At 59.4% G+C, this 22,702-nt stretch overlaps 3 protein-coding genes across 11 annotated transcripts; all 3 read left to right on the plus strand.

Annotated features, from left to right (window-relative positions):
• Positions 1-80: 80 nt before the first annotated feature.
• LOC108941687 (dual specificity protein phosphatase 8) lies at positions 81-3,604 on the plus strand. Of its 5 annotated transcripts, none has more exons than XM_018764471.2 (5): positions 81-1,044; positions 1,269-1,425; positions 1,564-1,723; positions 1,925-2,048; positions 2,137-3,604. In XM_018764471.2, the coding sequence occupies exons 2-5, from the start codon at positions 1,333-1,335 to the stop codon at positions 2,984-2,986; spliced, it is 1,227 nt and encodes a 408-aa protein (XP_018619987.2). In that variant the 5' UTR covers positions 81-1,044; positions 1,269-1,332; the 3' UTR covers positions 2,987-3,604. The 5 variants fall into 5 exon arrangements, with proteins under 5 accessions (XP_018619987.2, XP_029109745.1, XP_029109746.1 ...); XM_029253912.1 differs by having other exon boundaries at positions 81-984; XM_029253913.1 differs by having other exon boundaries at positions 81-980.
• Positions 3,605-3,969: 365 nt separating this feature from the next.
• rras (RAS related) lies at positions 3,970-7,526 on the plus strand. 2 transcript variants are annotated; one of them, XM_029253932.1, is made up of 7 exons: positions 3,970-4,646; positions 5,085-5,191; positions 5,449-5,536; positions 5,744-5,846; positions 6,112-6,220; positions 6,313-6,431; positions 6,623-7,526. In XM_029253932.1, exons 2-7 carry the CDS (start codon positions 5,105-5,107, stop codon positions 6,714-6,716), a joined length of 600 nt encoding a protein of 199 aa, XP_029109765.1. In that variant the 5' UTR covers positions 3,970-4,646; positions 5,085-5,104; the 3' UTR covers positions 6,717-7,526. The 2 variants fall into 2 exon arrangements, with proteins under 2 accessions (XP_029109765.1, XP_018619990.2); XM_018764474.2 differs by having other exon boundaries at positions 3,972-4,688.
• Positions 7,527-8,531: 1,005 nt separating this feature from the next.
• On the plus strand, positions 8,532-22,430 carry LOC108941632 (proline-rich protein 12-like). 4 transcript variants are annotated; one of them, XM_029253875.1, is made up of 18 exons: positions 8,532-9,130; positions 9,380-9,474; positions 12,316-12,473; positions 12,704-12,865; positions 13,021-14,579; positions 14,685-17,312; positions 17,433-17,621; positions 17,862-17,936; positions 18,056-18,749; positions 19,017-19,465; positions 19,573-19,689; positions 19,811-19,944; positions 20,056-20,324; positions 20,451-20,570; positions 20,675-20,772; positions 20,901-21,032; positions 21,287-21,382; positions 21,464-21,617. In XM_029253875.1, exons 2-18 carry the CDS (start codon positions 9,392-9,394, stop codon positions 21,596-21,598), a joined length of 7,098 nt encoding a protein of 2,365 aa, XP_029109708.1. In that variant the 5' UTR covers positions 8,532-9,130; positions 9,380-9,391; the 3' UTR covers positions 21,599-21,617. The 4 variants fall into 4 exon arrangements, with proteins under 4 accessions (XP_029109708.1, XP_029109706.1, XP_029109707.1 ...); XM_029253873.1 differs by having other exon boundaries at positions 13,021-17,312; positions 21,464-22,430; XM_029253874.1 differs by lacking the exon at positions 21,464-21,617 and having other exon boundaries at positions 13,021-17,312; positions 21,131-21,369.
• Positions 22,431-22,702: the final 272 nt, after the last annotated feature.

The raw sequence follows: 22,702 nt of genomic DNA on the forward strand, positions 1-22,702 counted from the left end.
ATTTGTGTGTCTTGTGCACGTCGTACCTCTCGCACCATCCTGAGCAGTTGGTGAACTTCCGCAGGGAGTGTGGGTGTGAGTGAAGGCAATGGGTGGGGCAGGGTGCTCAAGAACAGGGGACAAATATGCTCCACCAACATCTATTTTGAAGAAAACACTGAACAAGTGAAAGAGCCAAAAATGCCACATGAAACAGAGTAACGAACAAAGTGAGTCATCTGCCGGTTTGCAAGTGTTGGAACGCAACCCTTCATTCGCAGAGTTCCTAGAGGAGGTCGAAGGCCTTGGGTACGCCGACCGCAGCTCGAAGGTGGACGCGCATGCATGCACACGCTCTCCAGCTGCGATGGAGTCCTCGGTCACGCTGAGTTCAACATGGGAAACAGGATGGCTGGAGGATGACTTCAGGAAAGGGCGAACAGGACAGGACACCACCATTCCTACTGTCAGGAGCCCTACTTTCCTCGCCTCTCATGCTCCCACCTGTGTGCGCGCGCGCGCCCTGTGCATCCGTTACTAGTGAACAAATGGAGAGGGGAAGCCTGGTGCTGAAGGCAGAAAGTGATGCTGGTGCTGCTGCTGGAGGAGGAGGAGGAAGCGCAGTGCAAACACGGCCCCAAAGACATGAAATGAAGCGGCGGAGTCGCGAGCCCCCAGCGCGTGCGCAGCCGCGCGCTCTCTCGCGCTCATTGGTTCGCAATGACATCATGCGCAGCGGCGCTATTTTTAGCGGCGCGGACTGGCATTACCTCATCGCGGTCCTCGCGCAGGTGTAGCGCTACAACAACAAACGGCGGCGCAGACGCAGGCGGAGAGGCGCGGGGAGAGGAGCGCTCGTACACGGCGGACCTCCAGCGGCTCGTCCCGTCGGCCTTGGGCTCCTTCCTTCCTTCCCTCCTTCCTTCCTTCCCTCCTTCCTTCTCCGAGGAGCTGCGCTCTGCACCACGGCGTGACTGCGGACGGTCCACAGCAGTGAGTGAGTGAGTGAGTGAGTACAGCTCGTCCAGGAGGAGCTCCATCTCTCTCTCTCTCACACACACACAGGTGATGAAACTGTCCCTGTGCTGCGTGTTCTTTTGGGTCACTTGCTTGGCACAAACTACTGTGCGAAGCACTCTTTCTCACCGCTCCTGGGGGGGTAACGATCGTTTAGTGACGTCATTCTGTGGCTAACGGAGCGACGTGAACCTGTTTGCGTTGCTGTGCACGATGACGTCATCGGGGCGATTCCGCAGGGTCATGACGTCACGTGTGTCCTTGTTTCGCAGCGGAGGACAGAGGGGAAGAAAGGAGGAGGGCGAAACAGAGTAATAGTCCCTCGAAAATAAAAACATGGTCTTCTACAGAGAGAGGAGCGACACCCGTCCCCCCCTGTCCCTCATTTTACCGCAGCTGTATCTGGGGGCCGAGAGCGACGTCACTCAGGTGAGAGGACGAGGACGCGCGTCTACTCGGCACCGTCTCTCCGTCTGCGCACATCGAGCCACAGATAGTTCCGCTGCGGTCTGCGCTCGAAACGAACTGAACTGAGATCTGCCTGTCCCCCTTCTGTCTGTCCCCCAGGACTGCCTGTCTTCTCAGGGCATTTCCTATGTGCTCAGCGTGAGCCGCTGCTGTCCCCAGCCAGACTTCCTGCCACAGAAGCAATACCTGCGCATCCCCATAGACGACTCGCTGCGAGACGACCTGCTGCCCTGGATCCCCGAGGCGCTGCGCTTCATCGGTGAGTTGTCCCTGCCGCCGGTCAGCGTCGGACGGCGCGCTCGGTGTTCCCTAATCTACGCGCCGCTCACCCATCTTCCTGCTGCGGTGAGGGACGTGGGAGCGAGACCCTGCCGCTCGGCGCGACGGCGGTAGCCTCGGTGCTTTGTGCTCCGGCTGCGTCCCGTGCCGTGACGCCCTGCCTCATCTGTCTGTCTCTCAGATGGCGCGATGTCCCTCGGCTGCTCGGTGCTCGTTCACTGTGCGGCGGGAGTGTCCCGCTCCCCGGCGCTCGCGGTGGCCTATGTCATGTACCGTCTGGGCCTGTGTCTGGACGACGCGTACAGGTCAGTCCCCCGGAGGACAGACAGCCTGTCTCTCTTACCGCGTCCCACGTCTCTGAGCTCGCTATGCTCGCCTCTCGCCCTCCTGCAGGTTTGTGAAGGAGCGCCGGCCCACCATCTCCCCCAACTTCAACTTTCTGGGTCAGCTGCAGTTCTTCCAGGGGACTCTGGGACACGAGGGCCACGGGGCCAGTGGGAACGTGCCAGTGCAGGACGGCGCCGAGGAAGGCGACAGCTTTTCGACGGGGCGCTCCAAGAACCTTCAAGGCGGTGGCGGCCAGGAAAGTTCTAGCCATGGAAGGGATGGCCCGAACGGGTCCGACAGGCGGTCGGACGAACTCCCGCAGGTGACCGCTGGCCAGGAGCAGACCGAGCCAGGGGCATCCCTCGCTGCCTCGCTGAGAACGCTCAGTCTCACTTGCCTCGTGCAACAGCCCCGCGACCCTTCCGTAGCTCTCGACCAGAACCAAAACCCAGTACCGCGACCGACGCATCTGCAGATCTCGCCAGGATACGCGTCCCGTTCAGAGAAACGCAAGAGCCTCACGCTTTCCCTCTCGCCCCCGCCGTCCCTCACTGTGCAGATGCGGCAGAACAGACCTCGGGATGCTGTGCCTGCGCCCGCGCCTTTCGGGGGGCTGCCAGCAGAGGGCAGTGCAGGGGGCTGCCGGGATTCGGTCCCTCCGCAGAGTGCCGCCTCGAAGCCCGGAGGGGCGCCGGAGCGTAAACACGCTCGCTCGGGCCCACAGCGGAGGGCGGTAGAGGTCCGGTGCGCCGCTGCGGTCGAGGCCGTCGAGGGTTTGGACGTGGAGCGCGCTGCTCTCTCGCCGGCGGGCCTCGTCGTCAACAAGCTGCTGGGCTGGGGGGAGAGGCTGCTTCTGGGGGCGCTGTTGAGTCCCAGGGTCAAACTGGGACAGGCGGCACTGCCCTACAGGTGCTGATGGTGCGAGGAGAAGGCCGCCGCCGCCGGGCTGGGTGCTTGGGGGCGGGGGCTGCCTGGACCTATGAGCGAAGGGTGTGAAGAGTGCGAAACGAGAAGATGCGGCTTCTGTTGACTTGAAGGGCGTGTGTGTGAGCGCGCTCGTATTTATTTTTGTGAATAAGCGTGAAGCTGGAGCACTTTCACGACCGCATGTTGGCATGTGACTGCATTTGCCCCAGACTGCTGGGAAACACACTTTGCAAAGTTAAACTGTACATCAATTTACATCCTCGGCCAGTGCTCGAGGTGGGCACCGTGGTGTGTGTGTGTGTGTGTCACTTTACGCTCGCTCATGTGTTTGGATATTTATTCACTGGTGGACTTATTTATTGATGATATTTATATATGAATATTTGGAGACTGGTATTTTTGTCACTTTGCCTCTTCTCAGATCTTCTTATTAATAAAAGGTATTTTACGGAGTTGCTGTTGTTTCACTGTGCGTGAGAGGGCCGGGCGCCAGAAAGGCTCTCTGTCAAACACACCGAGTGTGCGTCTGTCTTCAGCGGGTGCCTGTCTGTGCTTGGGGGCGCGTGCGTGCGTCTGCATGGGTGCCTCTGCTGTATCAAAAAGCGAAACCAAAACTCTGCGTCACCAACCACATCCGCCGCGGTGTGTGTGTGTGTGTGTGTGTGTGTGTGTGTGTGTGTGTGTGTGTGTGTGTGTGTGTGTGTGTGTGTGTGTGTGTGTGTGTGGACTCGAGTTCGAAGCGCGGACGCAGACCCCTCGCCGTGGAAGTCGGACAGAGAAACCCGCGCCTCTCGTCTCTCCCTCGTCAGATCATGTCTCTCCGCCGCACATTTCCAGCGTAGCCCAAGGGACGCGTGGACAGGCGCGCGAGCGAGATTTGCCCACGACACGAGCGGAGCCGAGCCCTCGAAGCTCGCATCCCAAATAAGGCAGCGCGCCGCGCGTGAGACGCTCCTGGAGGCGCGCACTTCCTCGTCGTTTGCATATTAATGAGGCCCGAAGGGTGACGTCAGCGGGGAACACGCACTGCTCGGCCGCGTACTGGCGGAGCTGTCGGGCGGGACACGCCCCTCTCATGCATATTCACGCGAGTTTGAGAAAGATTTGGGCGAGGAAGAAGAAGGTCGCCTGCGGCTGTGAAAAAAACCGAAGCGGAGAAGGAGAAGAAAAAGGAGAAGAAGAAAGAAAAGGAGGGTGAAGAAGGAGGCGATCAAAGGAGCGAGACGCGAGCAGCACGAAGCGAAGGGACTCGACGCGCTCCGTCAGCCAGCGGACGAGCTGCTCGGAGCCGCGGTGGACGCGGGTCCGACTCCCAGTGAGTCAGTCGCCAAGAAAAGTTCGTGGCAGCGCCGCCGGAGAACTTAGTTGAGCAGGAGGAAGAGGCGGCTGCGGAAGGGAGGAGAGGAGGTGCGCGGAGAGTCCGGCCAAGAGTCCGAGCCAGGTGCCCGGAAGAGTCCGGCCCCGCTTTGCGGCCGAATCCCTCGTAAACCGGGAACGGAACAGAACGGAACGGAACGGAACGGAACGGAACGCGCAGTTCGGAAAGCGGAGCGGAGCGAAGCCGAAGGGCCTTTCCGTGCCGGAGTCCCGCGACGGTCTCGGGTCTGGGGCTCGTTGCACCCTCACCGGGGCAGGAGAGCGGCGGGGAGGTGCGGAGCGCACACCTTGCTTTACCAGAGTACAGTACCTGGGTACGGAGACCGAGGGTATGGTGGTAACTGAGTATTGCACCTGGACATGCCACGGTAACAGTACTGTACCTGGGTATGGTAACTGAGTATAGTGACTGAGTACTTTACCGGAGTACAGTACCTGGGTACGGTAACCGAGTACTTCACCTGAGTACTGTACCTTGGTATGGTAACCGAGTACTTCACCCGAGTACTTCACCTGAGTATTATGAGTATTGCACCTGGGTACTGTAACTGAGTACTGTACCTGGGTATGGTAACTGAGTACTCTGAGGAGCCTGTTTTTGGTGAGATCCTGAGAATTGTGCTGATGTGTGAAATCAGTCTTTTCATTCTGAGACTGTGTCTTTATTGCTCTGTGTGTGTGTGTGTGTGTGTGTGTGTGTGTGTGAGCAGAGTGACACAGAGCCTCAGACATGTCAGCCGAAGAGGAGCGGTTCAAACTTGTCGTGGTGGGTGGAGGTGGCGTGGGCAAGAGTGCCTTAACCATCCAGTTCATACAGGTGAGTCTGTCCCTGCGGGAAGAAAAACCCCACAGTCTGTGTGTGTGCGTGCGTGCGTGCTTGTTCCAACACGAATGTGTATGGACTCACATCACCAGGCTGGAAACTGTGGTGTTTTTGGTGGGGCTTTAACAATTACTGTGGTTTGTCTGAAATCAGCTTCTCTTTCTGAGCTTAACTGCACATTTAGGCATGAAGTACCAAGTCACACAAAAACCTGAATAATAATAATAGTGTGTGTGTGTGTCTGTCTCCAGTCATACTTTGTGTCCGATTATGACCCCACCATTGAGGACTCGTACACCAAGATATGCACTGTGGACGGAAAGCAGACCAGGATGGACAGTAGGTGTCTGTCTGTCTGTCTCTGTGTGTGTGTGTGTGTGCGAGAGAGACAAAGTCACTCCAGAGACCCTGAGCTGTTGCTGTGTGTGTTGCCTTGAGATCGGCTGATGGGTCACGGCACCGATCTGCGTGTCGGGTGCCAAGTGCGCGTATGTGCATCCCTGTGCGTGAGCGAGTCCTCACCTGCACCTCTCCTCGCTGTCCCAGTCCTGGACACGGCGGGCCAGGAGGAGTTTGGCGCCATGCGGGAGCAGTACATGCGCTCCGGAGAGGGCTTCCTGCTCGTGTTCGCCCTCAACGACCGGGGCAGGTGAGAGGGTGAGAGCGTGAGAGCGCCACCCGGGGGCGCTGGCTGGGAGCGCAGCCTTACTTCCAGTTCCCTCTTTTTCCCTCTTTGCACTTCCGCCACGTTGTTTCAGTGGGGGGCGCGGGGTCACACTTCCACCTGAAACTGCCACACCCGTGTGTGTGTGTGTGTGTGTGTGTGTGTGTGTGTGTGTGTGTGTGTGCGCGCGCGCGCGCACATGTGATAGTCCATTGGCCGTGGTCTCCTAAACCCTCCCATCCCCCCCCAGCTACAACGAGATCCACAAGTTCCACACACAGATCCTGAGGGTCAAGGACCGAGACGACTTCCCCATGGTGCTCGTCGGGAACAAGGCGGACCTGGAGCAGCAGAGGACGGTAATGTACCGCGGGAAACGTGCCCCGCCAGGCGTGTGCCAGGCGTGTGCCAGGCGTGTGCCAGGCACTGAGCCCATGTGACCTCCGCACAGGTGTCCAGGGACGAGGCGCAGACCTTCGCCAGGGAGAACCGCATCCACTACATGGAGTCCTCGGCCAAGAACCGGCTCAACGTGGACGAGGCTTTTTACGAGGTGGCGCGCGCCATACGGTGAGTGTGCGCTGCTCGCGTCGCGTACCGCGTTCCGTCAGGGACGGCGGAGCCGTCTGTGATGGCTGGACGCGGGTTCGACACCCTCCTTTGCACAAGTGCTTATGAAGCCAATAGCTTGCGGAAGAGCTTGCCGGAGTGTCCGAGCGCGCGGCTGTTCCATCATCGCTCTCTCTGCTTCTCTCTCACAGAAAGTTTCAGGAGACCGAGAGCCCCCCCCTTCCATCACACCACACGGGCAAACAGAAGAGCTCCGGCGGCGGCTGCCCCTGTACCCTGCTGTAAACCCCACACCCTGCTGTTACCCCTGCACCCCCCCCCCCCCCCCCCCCCTTCCCTGGGTACCTTTCTGTATCCCCTCCCCACCTTGTGGAAGAGCCTGTTGGAGTGTGTGCACTTGTTCGCTCGCTCGTGTGCGCGTGTGTCTCCCCAGCTGTTCCACCATCACTCCCAGTACCTGCCTCTTTAAAAATGTTGTTGGCACCACCCTTCCTCTTCCTGTCGCCTTGAGCTGCACTCACTGCCCCGCCCCACCCCACCCCAGCGGGTGACTGGCTCGGGATGCCCTCCTCAGGTGTGGATACCGAGGTGGTGGCGCCCCCTGGTGGTGCACCAAGAGGAGCCTGAGAAGCAGAGCGGTGGCATTGTGACATTGTCATTGTGATATTGTATCATTGTGACATTGTGAGCGTCGCTCTTTCCTGTTACGGAGTGTTCTATCGGAACGTTCGCACCCGAGCCACAGTGAAGGTGTAGGTGGTGAAGGCCGATGCCGACGGACGACAGTCTCAGCGCACTGCCCTGGAACTTCTCCTCCTCCTCATCATCACCATCATCATCGTTGTCAGATGGATGGACAGACAGGATTTTTCACACTAAAGCTGCGCGGTAAACATGGCTTCCCACACGGTAAACTGCTGTGTCGGCGAATCCCGGGGGAGCGCTGGTGACGGGTCACGTCCGTCCAGCCTGCTCTGTCACGTTACTGCTCTGTGAGGGAGGGGGGCGCTAAACACCAACTGCTCCGTCTGTGATGTTACGTACCGCGGTTTTGTACCCGAACGTGGTGTTTCACATTAAAGTGGTCGCTACTCACCGAGCGCTCGTGTGCCTCATCCCTTGGCTTTCCGCTCTCGTCTCTCCTCTTCCTCCGTGTCCTTCGGCCGTACGCCGGCGGCCGCAGGTCCGAGTACGCTCTCGGGTGCGGGAATGGGGCCCTCGAGCGCTGCCTCCCGTCCGCGGGCGCGAGGCTACCCTGCGACGGACCGAGCCGTACCCCTCCTAGCCAAGCGCCCAGCGCTCCCGGGATGGGCTCCCGCCCACCGTGAGCCCGACGTACGTGACGAGGGCTCGAGGGAAGTTACTCTCCGCCCGGAGTGCGACACGATACTGTGTTTGCGAGCGGTGGCGCGCGCCCGCCGAAGGAGCGAGTCATTCCTCTTTGACACGAGAGGGAGACACGGGAAAGGACGCCACGTGAGCCGTCCACAAGTAAAGTGTGCGAGGAGCGCGGCAGACGCGGTTAGGACGCAGGTACCGGACACTTCCGCACCGCCTCGCCGGAGCTGCCGTCGGACCCTCGGATCCTGAGCGCTCGATGGCCTGCGGAGGGAGCGTGTTGCCAAGGGCAACCAGGAGAAGAGCGACGGACAGCGGATGGAACGGAGACACGGCGGCCTTCTGTTCGCCGCGAAGTGTGTGTGCACGTTAGTGGGCGTGGAACACACACACGCAACACGCACGCTGCTGTCGCTCTCAACAGTATTAATGCGCAGAGGAGGAGGTGATTTGCTCGAGTGTTGATGAGAAATAAAACATCCTTTGTTTTCCCGCTCAAACAGTTGGCGCACGCTGGCAGGTGTGCGTGCGTGTGTGTGTGTGTGTGTGTGTGTGTGTGTGTGTGCTGGGGGGGGCGACGGAGGGGCTCCCCGCTTCTGCAGGTACCCCCCCACACCACAGCAAAGCACACGAATTGTGGAGGCGCGCGCACACCACTGCCACGCGCGTCTCTTCGGAGCGAGCACAGCACAAACTGCGTCGCCGCGTGCCATTCACGTGACCACGCACGGGGAGCGCGCTCCGATTCAGTCCGTTGCCGTCCCGTTCAGGAATGTACTCGAGCCACTAAAAGCGCACCGGTACCCCGGTACGGGCGCTAGAGGCTCGTTCAGGCCCTCATTTTCCCTCCCAAATGGAGCTGCGGTGGCGCGAGCCGGGCACGAGTTCCGGCGCCGGGACCAGAGCAGAGCGCCGCGGCGAACACGACACGCAGGCGGCAGCGCGCGCGCGCTTGCAGTCGCGAGCGCTTGTTGTCGAAAATGGCGTCCGCGGGAGGAGGGCAGTGAGGAGCTCCGCGCTCAGGGCTCGTGCGCGGGCAGCGCGGGCAGCACCGGACCGAACCGGACCGAACCGGACCGAACCTCTCGCTGCTCGTCAGCGCTCGCTGTCCATCGACCCCCTCCCCCGCCCCGCCTTTCCCGTCCTCGCGCCTCCGTCTCGTCTTCATCCGCCGCCGCCGCGTCCTGGGACCTTCGGTTCATTTCAGGGAAAAAAGTGGAGCAAATGTGAACATGCCGGATATATAAATATAAATAAATAAATATAAATACAGAAATATATGAGTACATGAGTAATAAAGAGGAGAAGCAGAACCCGCCTCTGGGTCCGAGAACCTGACAAGAGAGGAGCGCGGAGCCAAGGTGCGTGCGTGTGTGTGGGGTGTGTGGGGTGTTGGGGGGGGGGGGGTCCTCAGAAAGGACAAAAGACTCGGATTGGGACTCTGAGCTCGGAGGGGAGGGCGGAAGAAACGAGCCCCCCCCCCTCAAAACCACCACCTCGCTGTGAATCGGGAGCAATCGAAAGCAGACCCTCGGGGGGAGGGGGGGGGGGACAGCCGCACTTCACTGCACGTCACGTCACGTCACGCAGCCGTCTTCGCCCCCCCCCAGGTACATCTCCTGATGGAGAGGAACTACCCCGGGACGGGCTTCGGGGACCCGGGCGCGGGAGCAGGCTGGACGTACGAGAGGTCGGCCAAGGCGAGGTGAGTGCTTGTGGTCGTGCCAGCTCACGGCGTCCGTGCCCGCGCCGCCCGCCCGCTGCGACAGCGGCTCCTGGCTCCAGGTGCAGCTGGCAGCGGCACCATCGCACCGTGGGGTGGGGTGGGGTGGGGTGGGGGGATGAGCTCCATCTTGGCATCATCCTTATCACCTCACACCTGTGACTATAACATTAATAACGGTATGCATGGAGCGGCGCATGCCCGTGTTCTCTCTGGGCCAGCTCATCATTGGTCCCCCGTCCGTGACAGCGACGCCAACGTGACAGAGTGTGAGAGAGAGAGAGAGAGAGAGGCGGTCTGTGATTGCGCATCCCTCTTCCTGCAGAAATATTGTGCAGTTCTCCAAAATACTGTACAGTGCAGGAATGTTTGTGAACACGCACTGCTGTGGAAAGGGTGAAAGGGAGGCGCTGAGAGAGCGAGTGTGTGTGTGTGTGTGTGTGTGTGTGTCAGCAAGAGCTAAGCAACGGACGCCGGCTCCTGACGCTCCTTCCGGCTACCCTGGTCCCCGGTCCTGCTGGACACGCAGCACGAGAGACGGTAGTGCTCCGTGTGTCGCTGTGGACAGCGTGGACAGAGGACAGGCATTTCTTTTACTGTGCAAAGTGACAGGTGTGACGGAGCTCCTCTCCCTGCCCTGGAGTTGATGTGCAGGGAGTGTTGCTCCACTGCTTTCTCACACACACATACCACTGAGAGTAAAGAGCGTGAAGCTGCCTGAAGAGAAGTCCATCCAATAGCAGTGAATCGGAGTAAAACTGACAGTAAACAGGGTTCGCAACCCCAGCGCGCTGGGCTATGTGTCGCTATGGTTTCGATTCACTTTTCTCTCTTCCTGCAGCGAATTTCATGAACGGAAAAGAAAAAAAGAGAATTGCGTCTGACAAACGCGCTGCGGACCCCAAAGCTGCCCTTTGCTATTACCGCGTTTGTCCTGCAGGTCAGCGATGGCTGCTGAATACCGTGGTGCAGTAAAAACGTCTGCGGTTGTTCCATGTTTCAGGGCGCGCCTGTCAGCTGGACTGAATTTGAGGTGGACTTGCTTCCAAACACTTCTGGGCGCTTCGTAAAAAGTGCTTTGGCAGTGAACTGGGCCCGTGTGAATTTGTCGGGGTGGGCGAGGGGGCAGAACATGGTAAAAGGTTGAAAGGACAGCAAACTTGAAGCTCAGTAAACATGCGCATATAATGAAATGTTGTGTCCTGCTGTTGTCCCGCAGCAACAGCTGCAACCTTCAAGTTTTTATCACTTAACAAATACCAGCTGAGTGGAGATTATTAACAAAGCGTTAATGTAGCAGGACTATGAATAATTAGAAATTGTGTGTATATATATTTGTATATTAGTGCATGATTTGTTTTTCGTCATCCAACTGAACGTATTACTCTGTCTCACCACCCTGCTCTTGAGAGGTACTCACCTTTCCACCCTTAATGTGACCCATCTGAACAGGTTCCAGGTAAGAATACACAGGGGCAGCATGCCCCCCCCCCCAACCAACGCATGGCACGGCACAGCCTGCCTGCCACTGAGTCAGAACGCTAGTTACCGATCACATTTATTTATTTGTCAGACACTTTGTCCAAAGCGACTTCCAAGGAATTCTATGTAGTGTTAGCAGCCCACACACCTTATTCACCGCGGTGACTTACACTGCTAGATAAACTACTTACACTGGGTCACTCATCCATACATCAGTGGAATACACTCTGTCTCTCCATCACTCACACAGCAATCTACCTGAGCAGCATGTCTTTGGACTGTGGGAAGAAATCAGAACACCCGGAGAGAATCCCCATAGACAAAGGGAGAACACGCAAACTTCCCACAGACTGAGCGGGGATCGAACCCACGTCCTCTTGCACCGCCCAGGTGCTATGAGACAGCAGCCACCGTGCCGCCCCATAACGTACACCCAAATTAAATTGGGGGCAGGAACATGTTTGTCACACGGAACCGAGGACGCCGGGACGGCTGGACCCAAGTGCAGGATCGTTCGTCAAGAACCAAGGGGTCAGGCGAGATCTCGTTGTCGGGGACGGGCGAGGAGTCGGTCGATTGGTGGTCAGAGTGAGAGCGAGGATCCATGGATGTGGTCAGGGGACGATGCGAAGAGTCGAAAGCTGGAGAACGGATACAGGAAGCTAGGGTTGAGGAAGAGCAGGACATGGCGCAGAGGGACGGTTGTCTCAGCAAGATTCCGCAAGGGAACGGGAGTAGAGGAGGGTCTTTTAAGGGTGCGTCTACTGATTGGTGTCCGGTGCTTGATTTGTGTCAGGTGCTGTCGATGGTGATGCGGGCGTGGACGTGACAATGTTTCACACACAGCTCGGTGACCTTAGGAGGAGCCCGCTGGGTTTTTCTCCTCTCCGCAGTGACGGAAAACACAGAATTGGCGAAAACAGACAAATCTTAAAAGTCCTGGGTTCACGAACAACTAGTGGAAGTTCAGCTGACAGTGACCTGTGCAACAGGTGCGTGTTTTTCCTCTGCTCTTGACTTTGCTGATGAGCCCATTCACTGCGTTTACTGTGTCCTACATTCTCATAAAAGTGCAGTTAGTTCCTCAGAGTTTACAATTTGCCGTCCTTTTTTAAATTAATTAATTTATTTATTTATTTATTAAACCTGACTTAATTTTGGCCACGTGAGGCACGTCCTCGTGCAAGGTGTACCTGATTGGTGATTGGCGTTGTCAGTGACAGCTTTGCCCTCGTATTCGGCCTCACGCATCGCACTAAATGTCAGTGAAGCACTTCCTCCCAACAAAGCGTCCTCCACTTACTCGTGCAAACTTCTCTTCCTGTTTCTGTCTCCCTTTAGCCTGGTATACGGCAGCCCCAGGTCATCGCACCCGGACTCGGAGCTCCTCCATCGCCAAGCGTATGGCACGCCCCACCCTTTGCAGGGCTATGCAACCAATCACCACCCGGCAACCTCTGGACAGGGTGGAGCCTGGGGAGCAGCAGGGCGGAGTTTGGGTAAGGGGACGAATGTGATTCGGTTTTTCCACGCGCTCTTTGGGTTTGACAAGGGCTGCGGCGATCCAGAGCACAGGGCGTCAGGACGCCGGTCCATCACAGCGTTTGTCTCCTGCTTCTCTTTCGGGTTACTGAGCTCTCCATTCTTGGGCGCTTGCCGTTGTCGGGGAAAGTTACCATGTTCTGTACCATGCTGTGCTATGTTGCTGCTGTGTCCTGGCCACCGGCAGGGCTGTCGGGGCTTTTCGACGCCGGTCTGCACCACGCCAGTCCCCCGGGCCCCGATGCGTCCGTCATGAACCTCATATCGGCCCTGGAGTCTCGGGCTCCGCAGCCGTCGCCCTCGGCCTCCTCCCTGCTGTCTCAGTTCCGCACTCCTTCCTGGCAGACAGGTGAGAGAGAGAGAGAGAGAGAGTTAGTCCTTACATTCGATGACATTTGTCTTGCAGAGGAAAGCTCGCCGTAGTTTTGCCTCTGGTCGTGGACACGGTAACCTTATTTGCCCCCCTTGAGCTCCCGCTACCCGTCTCCCTCTTTGTCTTCGCAGCCATGCACACCCCAGCTTCTGCTGAACTCTTCATCTCCGGCGCCCTCCCCGGGTCGGGCAGCTTCCCCTCCTCCTCGGCTCTGTCGGCCTACCAGCACCCGTCCTCCTTCTCGGGACGCTCCTTTGCCGGGGTTGCACCTCCGCTGTCCCTGCAAGACACGGCCACGTTCAGCCCCACGTCCAACAGCCTGCTGTCGCCCCACGACTCCCTGCTTCACATCAAGACCCCCTCACAGTCCAGCTTAGGCTTCGACCGCTTGCTGTCCTCGCAGGGCGCCCCTTACCTAGGCGGGCCTCAGGATATCGCAGGCCCTGCCCCACCCCCCCAGGCATCAGGCTCCTCGGCCAGGCACCACCTGCCCCCTCCTCAGTTCAGCCTCCTGTCCTCCCAGCTTCAAGAGCAGTCCTCGCAGCTGTACAACGCCTCTGTTTTCTCGTCAGCCCCCGGGCCATCTCAGCCGCCGCCACAGGACAGGACCCTGCCCCGGCAGGACAGCGTGATCAAGCACTACCAGCGGGCCCTGCCGGCTCAGCCCCAGCTGCCCTCGTCGGCATCCCATGCCCTGCAGCACTACCTCAGCTGCGGAGCAGCGGGGTACCAGCAGTTGTCCCACCACAGCAGACAAGCGGGGGTTTCCTGCAGCCCTTTGGGTGAGCACAGCCCTTCGTCCGAAGCGAAGCCGACACCGAGGTCGGAGCAAGTGTATCGGCCCATCATTCAGCCGCCTTACAGCTCTTCCAGCACCTCGTTATCCTCGGGGGGGGTCACAAAGGGGATGAAGAGCACATCGAGCAGTGGTTACTTGTCCTCTGCTTCAGGTTCTTTGTCCCACGCTCCACACACGCCGCCGTCTGCCTTGTCCACATTGTTGTCCTCCTCGTCCTCTTCGTCCTCTTCCTCCAGCTCCATCCCCTCTTCCGGATCCTCATCTGCCCCTCCCAGACAGCAGCCGCCTCCTAAGTCTGCCCCGCCGCCGCCTACCCCTCCTTCTTCCTCTGCTTCGGCCCAGCAGGCTCCACCCAAATCCTGTTTGTCAGGCTACAGCTCCCCCGTGGCAGCGGTGAAGCCCTCGCCAGCCCTCGCCAGCCGGACACCCCCGCAGCCGCAGGCGTACTCCCCCAGCCAGCCCTCTGCGCCCCACCTCTCCCAGCCCTACAGCGGATTCAGCTCCCCCCAGGCCCAGGATCTAAGTTCAGCAGCAGGGGCTGCCGGCTCGGGAAAAGGGTACAGCGGCCTGGGGGCGAGCGGACGCTCGTTCTCAGCGGAGGGTGTTTACGGAGCGGATGCGGGGTACGGCACAGTCCCTGCCACACTGGCTGGAGCAGGGAGCCCATCGCTGGGATACGGTGGTCCCAGCCACTCCCCTGGCATCTTAGCTTCAGGAGCAAGTTCTGATGTGGGCAACATGGGGTCAGGAGCTGGCAGTGGGGGAGGAGGTGGAGGCAGAGCTGGCAGCGTGGGGGGCGGCACAGAAGGTGTGGCGGCAGCAGGAGGCTCCTACCACCTACCAGACTCAAGCCCCTCTCCTTCCAGCGGTGCCGGGATCGCTCACCCTGGGGTGCGTTCTCCTGGCGCCCCTTGTCCCGCTCATTCCCCAGGTGGTGGCGCAGGGAACAAGTACCTCTCCTCTGTTTTATCTCCTGCCTTCTTGTCCTCCCCCCAGAGCTGCCAGGACACCCGGGTGCCGCCGCCACCACCCCCTTCATACCACCCAGCAGCCCCCAAGGCCAAGGTTAATGCGGACATGCTGGAGGCACAAAGGCCTCGGAATGATGAAGATGAGGATGATGAAGATTTCTTAATACAGCACCTCCTTCAGGCCCAGAGTCCAGTGTTGCACCAGTCGCGAACCCCTCCCCAGGCTTCGCCCCAGCAAGGCCCACCGAGTCAAGAGGGCAGCAAAGGACTGGCATACGAGCTGAGCAAGAGCTCTGAGGAGCGGTACCACCTGCAGAGCGTCATTCGCACCAATAACATGACTGCTGCTGCTGCCAGCACGAGGGAGTCTGTGGGAGTGGGCGGAGCCCTGGATGAACAGCTAGAAATGTCCATGAAGAAAAAGCAGCAGCTACCACAGGTGAAGAGAGAGAGAGGTCCAACAGGTGCAGGCAGCAGGGCGAGGAGTGCTGGGAAACTGCCTTCCCCCCAGTCGGATGTGACCCCTCATCACCATCACCACGATGCTCTCGGCTCAGTGGTGCACTTTGGTCGGAGTGACCCCTACTCTCAGCACCTGCACATCCATCACGCTCACCACCCCCATTCTCACCCCTACCGGGAGCTAAAGAATCCTCAGGATGCGCCAAATTTGCCATATCTTCCCAAGACCCCGGATGCGCAGCCTCAGCAGCAGCACCGCCCAACCGCCACCTCCATGTCCCTCCTGGATTCCCCTCCAAACGCAGCCCAGCCATCGCACTTGCTCCACTCGGTGCTGTCGCACACGGCTCGCAGCAAGGTGGACCCGCAGCACCACCTCATGAGCCAGCAGGCCACTATGTCTGCAGCCGCTACGGGAGCTGCGAGTGGCTCGGCGGAGCCCCGCACCCAGACCCAGGCCTCTCAGCTGCAGCTGCAGCTCCAGTCCCAGACTCTGGAGGCGCATTATGGCCGTGGGGCCCCATGCGATCACAGCTCGTCGACCCAGAGCTCTGTGACTTCCCTGAACGTGCTGGAGCGTCCTCTTTCTCAGACGTCCAGCAGGAAGACGGTGGGAGTGGTGGCGCAGGGTGGGGGCGGGGGTGGAGCTAGAGGAGAGGGCAGGGCCACAGAGAGACACGGACTGCCAGCACACTGCCAGCCACAGCCTCCCCAGCATGCTCAGACGGGTCTGCACGACTTCCTGTCCAAGCCGGACATGGGTCTGTCCGGGCCGCCTCAGCTGCACCACATCAACTCCCACCAGAGCCACAGTCACTCGCACCCGCAGCACACTCACAACCCGATGGCTCACAGCCACTCGCTCCCCCACCACATGCCCCCCAGCACTGTTGCTGCTGCTGCTCCTCTTCCTACTCCACAGCAGCGGCAGCAGAGGGATCAAGACCCACAGGTGAAGCAGCTTAAAGAGCACCAGTCTGACGCCGCTAGTCCTTCTGGGAAGCCCAGTGAGAGCCAGCAGAGGTTCATGCCGCTGACTTCCATCTGCTTTCCCGACTCCTTCCTGCAGGACGAGGACCGCTCCTTCTTCCCCGGCATGGAGGACATGTTCTGCTCCGAGGACTACAAGTCTAACTGCAAAGGGGGGGCAGCATCAGGCCACACAGACCAGGAAGGCGTGTCGGAGGGACGCTGTGGCCAGGAAGCCATGGATGGGATAAAGACGGGCAACTTGAGCGCTACTGCGAACACCTACGATATGATGGCGCACCACGGCGACCAGGGCTGTGGAGCGTACTGCTTTAGCCTGGCGGAGTCTGACGGCGGCACCATGCACCTGGACCTGGACTCCCTCAAGTCCCACAAACTTCCCTCCATGGTCAATGCTGAGCAGCTGGGCCTGATCCAGTCTCAGCCCTCTGACTTGGGCCTGGGTAGAGCAGGCTGCGACGGTACCGGCACCAAGATGATCAAAGGTTTGGCAGTGGGGGGTGGGGGCGGGACTGGGGGGGGGCTCACATTGCCTATGTTCTGCTCCTCCCACCCGAGGAAGCTGCTCAAAACGAGCTCCTTCCAGCTGCTGAAGCATAGGCGAGAGCCGAGCTCGCTGCCCAAGAAGCACTACGCGCAGGAGTACGAGTTCAAGGACGACGAAGACAAGGCCGACATCCCCGCGGACATCCGTCTCAATAGCAGGAGACTGCCGGATATCCTGCCGGACCTCGTGTCCAGCTGCCGCAAATCTGCAGGGGCGCTGAGCCCCCTCGTGGGGAACCCAGACTTCAGCGACCCCTCTGGATATCCCTCGCTAGGTCCCCCGCCGCAGCTTTTGTCCCAGGATGGACCCAAGAAGAGGGGCAGGAAACCGACTAAGCCGAAGAGAGAGGGGCCCCCTCGGCCCCGGGGCAGACCCCGAATTCGCCCTTTGCCTGAGCTGCCTCACTGCCGAGGTGCGATGGGGGCGGGGCTCAGCAGAGAGAGCCAGCGGGGCAGAAGCAGGGGCCGTGGGCGGGGCCGAAGGGAGGATGCCACGATAGACGTGCACGGAGCGAGCGAGGCGAACGATCTACATGGCCAGGATCTTGAGCAGCTGCGGCAGCATCCGCCGCTGCCACAACACGCAGCTCAGCACCTGCTGTTACATCCGCCCCCACAGCAGCAGCAGCAGCGTGAGCCCCGAGGCCCCGTCAAGGTGAGGGAGGCCGTTTGCAGCAGAGGCCCTTGGTTGCAAGAGCCCTGCACTTCCTTCCTCCTTCCCCCCATCCTTCGTTGACCCACTGCTGCCCCCCCCCCCCGCTTCTCTCTCGTTCAGATCAAGCTGCTCCTGCCCTCGGAATCGCCCTCCGACTCCCTGCTGAGGACCGACTCGCTCTCCAGCACCGACCCGGTTCTGTCCGACGGCTCGGTCGGATCTGCCCCGTCTCTGGGTCTGAGCCCTGGACCCAGCAGCAGTGTGGATCTGAACTGGAATCAAGAGAAGTCAAAGCCCATGGTTCCGGAGGTGAGATGTCATGCGGTGGGGTTGTTTTAGCACAAACACTCAGCATTGCGGGCTGTGTTGGAATTGGTCGTTCATTCAGGAGCCATTTCAACATGGACCAGGAGTTTTTCTTTGTGTGTTTTCTGTTCGAGGAACAGGATTAAACTCTGTGTGTGTGTGTGTGTGTGTGTGTGTGTGTGTGTGTGTGTGGGAGAGAGAGAGTGGCGGCACGCTAACCAGAGCCCATTGCACTGCTTGCAGATGGCGTGGGAGGGAGCCGTGGAGGATCAGCTAACCCCTGAGGTGTGGGCAGCCGTGCATACGGCCCCTGGCATGGTGAGGAGTGCCCTGGCTCTCAGGTGGCAGACGTTCAGGCAGGAAGTCCCCGAGGCTCGCAATGGATTGATGTGTCGTCTTCCTGAAAAGTGCTCTCATTGCCCTCCTTCCTGTTCCAGGAGGAAAAGCAGCCGGAGACGAAGTTCGGCTTCATGGCCTCCTTTCTGGACTTCCTCAGATCAGGCAAGAAGACTGCCGACACCGTGTCCGTCCTCGGACCCACTGACTCCTCTCCTGGCAAAGGTGTGATTTGTCCCCTTTCGCCGCCGCCTCCTCCTGCTCCTCCTCCCCATTTCGGCACAGCCGAGGGAGACGCAGGCCTGGCCCTCGGCGGCTGTCCGAGTCCCTGCAAGAGGCTGGACGAGGAGCTGAAGCGGAACCTGGAGACGCTGCCGTCCTTCTCTTCGGACGAGGAGGACTCGGTCAGCAAGAACCAAGACCTGCAGAAGAGCATTTCCTCTGCCATCTCTGCCCTGTACGACACACCCCAGGCCCCACCCCCCATGCTGCCCCCACCCACGCTGTCCCCGCCCACACCTGGCCAGCAGCCACCGGCACTCAGCCCCCAGCCAGCCCCCTGGGGACACCCCCAGCTGCTTGAGCCGGCCAAGCTGGAAAGGGAGGACGGCATAGAAGACAGCAAGAAAAAGGAGCATGAGTTGGAGAACCAGCAGCTAGAGGAAGAGGATGAGCAGGAGGAGGAAGAGGAACATGAAGACAGGAGTGTGGTGGAAGACAATGGGACGGAGCAGGAGGATGGGAAGGAGGAGAGAGTCCCAGCAGCCGGAGTGATGACTGCACCTCTGGTGGAAAGTAAGTACGAAAGACAGAGACAGGTGGAGGGGGACCGAGGGGGAGAGGTGGACGGGGAGGGACAGAGACGAACAGACATGGAGGCAGGGAAAGAGGGGAAGAGACAGGCAGACAGACAGGACAGTTCTGCAACGCGGTTGCTTCACTTGAACCTCGGTGGTGATGGTTCTTAATAAGGGTTTTGGAAATTGCTGTAAATTGTAGAATGAAAAAAGTCCTTTTTCTTAGATGTTCTTCTTTTCTTTTCCCCCTCCTTTTCTCTCTTAGATTTAGAAGCTGAGGCCGTTCCTGCCCCAGCCCCTCCGTCCCCCCCGTCGCCCCCGTCCTTGTCCCCGTCTCCACCGCCTTCTTCCCCACCCCCCCTTCCACCACCCCCCCTCTCCCTGCCTTCCCCTCTTCCCCGGCAGGACGAGGAGGAGCCACAGGAGCGATCTCGGCCTTCTAGTCCGCTCCCCCCCATTCTCCCGCCCCCCTCTCCTCCAACTCCTACCTTGCCCCCGCCCGCCTCCCCGTCTCCAGCTCTTCAGCTTCCTTCACCGCCAACGCCGGAGGACGCCCCCATGCCCCAGATGACCTCACTGCATGTGGCCAAGAAGCAGGCGGGCGCCGCTATTGCGGGGGAGAGCGAAGGGGGGGAGAGCGAAAGTGGCGGAGAGGGCATTTACCGGGAGAGGGACGAGTTTGTGGTGCGCACTGAGGACATCGGCACCCTCAAGGTGGGTGTCCCTGGGCGCTGCTCCGTGTCCCATGTGCCTCGAAGCGGTCGTGTCTGAGAGGTGCCGCTAACGCCTGTCGCATCCCCCCTCCCCTCGGATCCCTACAGCTGGCATTGCAGACGGGACGTGAGCCCCCTCCCATCTGGAGGGTGCAGAAGGCCCTGCTGCAGAAGTTCACCCCTGAGATTAAAGATGGGCAACGGCAGTTTTGTGCCACGAGCAATGTGAGTGCTGGGGCTCCTGCTGGGAGGGAGTGACCTCGCCCCCCCACCACACACACACACACACACACGTCTCCCCTGTGTGTGTGGTGAGCTTCTCCTCCTCCTCTTTCTCCCTACCCAGTATCTGGGCTACTTTGGCGACGCAAAGACACTGTACGAGCGCCTCTACGTGAAGTTCCTGGAGAATGTCAACAAGAAGGACTACGTGAGAGTGTGTTCCAGGAAGCCGTGGCACAGACCTGCCGTTGCTCTCAGGTGAGCTGCGGGCACGCACGCACGCACGCACACACACACACACACACACACACACACACACACGTGCACAAGCACAGCCTGTGTCACTGTGCTCCTTCCCCCACCTGGCAGACGGCAGTCCCTCCCCAAGCTGCTGCCCGCTGCCCGCAGTCATACCCCTTCTCGAGCGGAGAAGAAACCGACAGCACTCCAGGAAAAGGCAGAGAATAAAGGCAGGGGGTCCGAGCGAGTGAGGGGGAAGGAGGAGAGGAAGGCAGAGCGACCCACCCGCATCAGGCCAGTCAAAGCAAAGTCTGAGCCCCCCCCAAAGAAGAGGAAGATGTGGCTCAAGGAGGTTCCCTCTTCATCAGACTCTGAGTCCTCTGCCAGCGAGGATGACGGTGAGGAAGATCCGCCTGCCTGGGTGGGTGTGTGTGTGTGTGTGCGTGTCTGTGAGAGAGAGAAAAGAGGGACAATGACCACGCTGCATGTGTCTCCCCTCACCCCCGGTACCCCCGTCCCCCCAGTGCCGCTGAGAGAACTCGCCAACAGCCGTGCCATGAGGGAGATGTTCCGCAGCTATGTGGAGATGCTAGTGAGCACGGCACTGGACCCGGACATGATCCAAGCCCTGGAGGACACAAACGGTGAGGGGAGGGGAAGGCAGGGAGGAGCGAGACGCTGCGGAGATGTTTCTGGAAACAGGAGCGCGGGATGACCTTGCCTCGCTGTCTGCCCCCTTTTGCTGCAGATGAGCTGTACCTCCCACCCATGAGGAAGATCGACAGCATCCTCAGTGAGCAGAAGAGGAGGCTTCTCAAGAGGGTCAACATGAGCTCCCAGCACCAGGTGTGTGGAGCACCTCCCTCCCCGCCCGTCCAGTCAGTCGCCACATGGCCGAACGGGTGTGCCTCAGGTGTGTGTGTACTGCATCACGTGACCTCCATGTTTCCCTCTGTGTCCCTTTTGCCCGGCAGGAAGCCCTCCACTCTTTCCCCCAGATGATGGCGGACCCTCTGGACTCAGGCGTGGTGCGAGTGTGCCTCGGCGGGGACGGGTACAACCGTAAAACCCTGAACCGCACCAAGAGGTCCTTGCCGAAGCAGCAGGTGGGTCTGAGCACAGCGAGCGGATTGTCACAGACGGTCACAAATGCTCTGGGTTTCCCCTTTCCGTCACCAAGTGCCTGACTGCAGTGTGTGTACAGGTGCATGTAGGAGACTCGCCTCACAGACTCCTTCTGAAAGTGTTTGGCAGGCACCACCAGCGTGATTGGGGCAAGAGGCTATGGCTCCGCCCACACTTGTCTGTGAGCGACCCTTGCAGAAGAGGGTTTCTCTGAGACCCCCCCCCTCTCTCTCAGGACATGAAGCTGTCGCCGGAAACGTGCCGGATCTACAGTCTTTACCACTCGCTGCACCACTATAAGTACCACACGTTCCTGCACTGCAAGAGGGAGGTAAGCATGTGCCGCCACCGCTGCCGCCACCGCTCCTCTGTGTTGTGCCGGGAGGTACGAAGGAGGTGTTTGTCTTTGCAGACAGACAGCGTGGAGCAGGCAGCCGAGGACCCCGGGCAGGAGGAGGTGGTGCAGCAGTGCATGGCCAACCAGGGCTGGCTTGAGACGCTCTTCAACTCCTTCCTGGAGCTGCTCTCCCTCAGTGCCAAGGCCTGAGCGGGGTGGACGGGGGATGAGGGGGTGAGGGGGTGGGCTTGCGTGCGCGTTGGACCCCGATGGTTGCGCGTCCCTCCGCCCGGCGCTGTAAATAAACTCCGAGCTATGCGAGGCGAGGGGACGGGGACTCGGGCTGCTGTGACGCCGCAGTAGAGGACGAGCACGGCGACGGGATCGAGAGGAGGGAGGCCGAGTGTCGCAGAGCGTGTCGCTGAAAGACGAAGGGAATGGAACTCCAGCACACAAGTGGAAACGTGAGAGAACAGGCTGAGATGTGAGAAATGGGCGGCGGGAGTCAGTGAGCTCCGTGTTAATTATTAAAATTACATTTATACACACACACACAGATCTGTGTATAAAAATTAAATTTGTATTATTTGTACAAAAAGGACATTTTTAACAGCTACCTTCTCTGGCTGGGATAGTTGACTATTGTTACTTTCAAGAGCAGTATTTTGCTGCGGTGGAAAGGCGAGAAACGTTTCTTGTGTTTGGTGTTCAATAGGGCAGTCCACATCTGTCTCTCTGTCTTTCTTTCTTTCTGTCTCTCTCTCACTCTCTCCCCACAACAGGGAGCTGTAAAGAGATGAGTAACGGAAAGAGCAGTATGTGTCCATATTCCTTTGAACTCGCCTTTCTGTTTCATATCTCGGTCACTTTGTGCAGCGCTCCTGCACCTCTCTTCGTGTGTAAATACTGTATGCCCTGCTTCCTCCTCTGTACATTCAGTTCCCTGTACTGACAAAAGCAAATAAAAGCCGCGAGAAGAATGGAAATGAGAAAACGCCGTGTGGCGTTTTGGTGCCAAACCCCGTCCCCTTCGTCGCCGAGTCGTATCCTCGGTTCCCGTGTGTGTGAGTTGCTGGGGTTGGGGGGGGGTATTTTTACCTTTGTTGTTGACGCACTTTTGTTGAGGCTCAAGTGCACGTCGTTTGGAGAGAAACTGCCAGCTGAATACATGTAGATGCGAAGAACCCAGACAGTTCCGCGAGGAGGGAGGCAACGGCGGGACTTTATGGCTAGGAACGGAGCAGCCAATGGTCTCCGTCTCTGTCCCGGCCGGGAGATTGCGGACAGCACTCGGGCAGACGGTCCCGGCGGCGA

Source organism: Scleropages formosus, chromosome 8 (genome assembly GCF_900964775.1).
Source record: "Scleropages formosus chromosome 8, fSclFor1.1, whole genome shotgun sequence".
NCBI classification, from domain to species: domain Eukaryota; kingdom Metazoa; phylum Chordata; class Actinopteri; order Osteoglossiformes; family Osteoglossidae; genus Scleropages; species Scleropages formosus.

Coding starts and splice junctions, on each gene's coding strand:
- LOC108941687 (XM_018764471.2), top strand. CDS start 1,333: ATGGTCTTCTACAGAGAGAGGAGCGACACCCGTCCCCCCCTGTCCCTC. Junction 1,426..1,563: donor CCGAGAGCGACGTCACTCAG/GTGAGAGGACGA, acceptor TCTGTCCCCCAG/GACTGCCTGTCTTCTCAGGG. Junction 2,049..2,136: donor TGTCTGGACGACGCGTACAG/GTCAGTCCCCCG, acceptor GCCCTCCTGCAG/GTTTGTGAAGGAGCGCCGGC.
- rras (XM_029253932.1), top strand. CDS start 5,105: ATGTCAGCCGAAGAGGAGCGGTTCAAACTTGTCGTGGTGGGTGGAGGT. Junction 5,192..5,448: donor TAACCATCCAGTTCATACAG/GTGAGTCTGTCC, acceptor GTCTGTCTCCAG/TCATACTTTGTGTCCGATTA. Junction 6,432..6,622: donor GAGGTGGCGCGCGCCATACG/GTGAGTGTGCGC, acceptor TCTCTCTCACAG/AAAGTTTCAGGAGACCGAGA.
- LOC108941632 (XM_029253873.1), top strand. CDS start 9,392: ATGGAGAGGAACTACCCCGGGACGGGCTTCGGGGACCCGGGCGCGGGA. Junction 20,773..20,900: donor ACATGAGCTCCCAGCACCAG/GTGTGTGGAGCA, acceptor TTTGCCCGGCAG/GAAGCCCTCCACTCTTTCCC. Junction 21,033..21,286: donor GGTCCTTGCCGAAGCAGCAG/GTGGGTCTGAGC, acceptor CCTCTCTCTCAG/GACATGAAGCTGTCGCCGGA.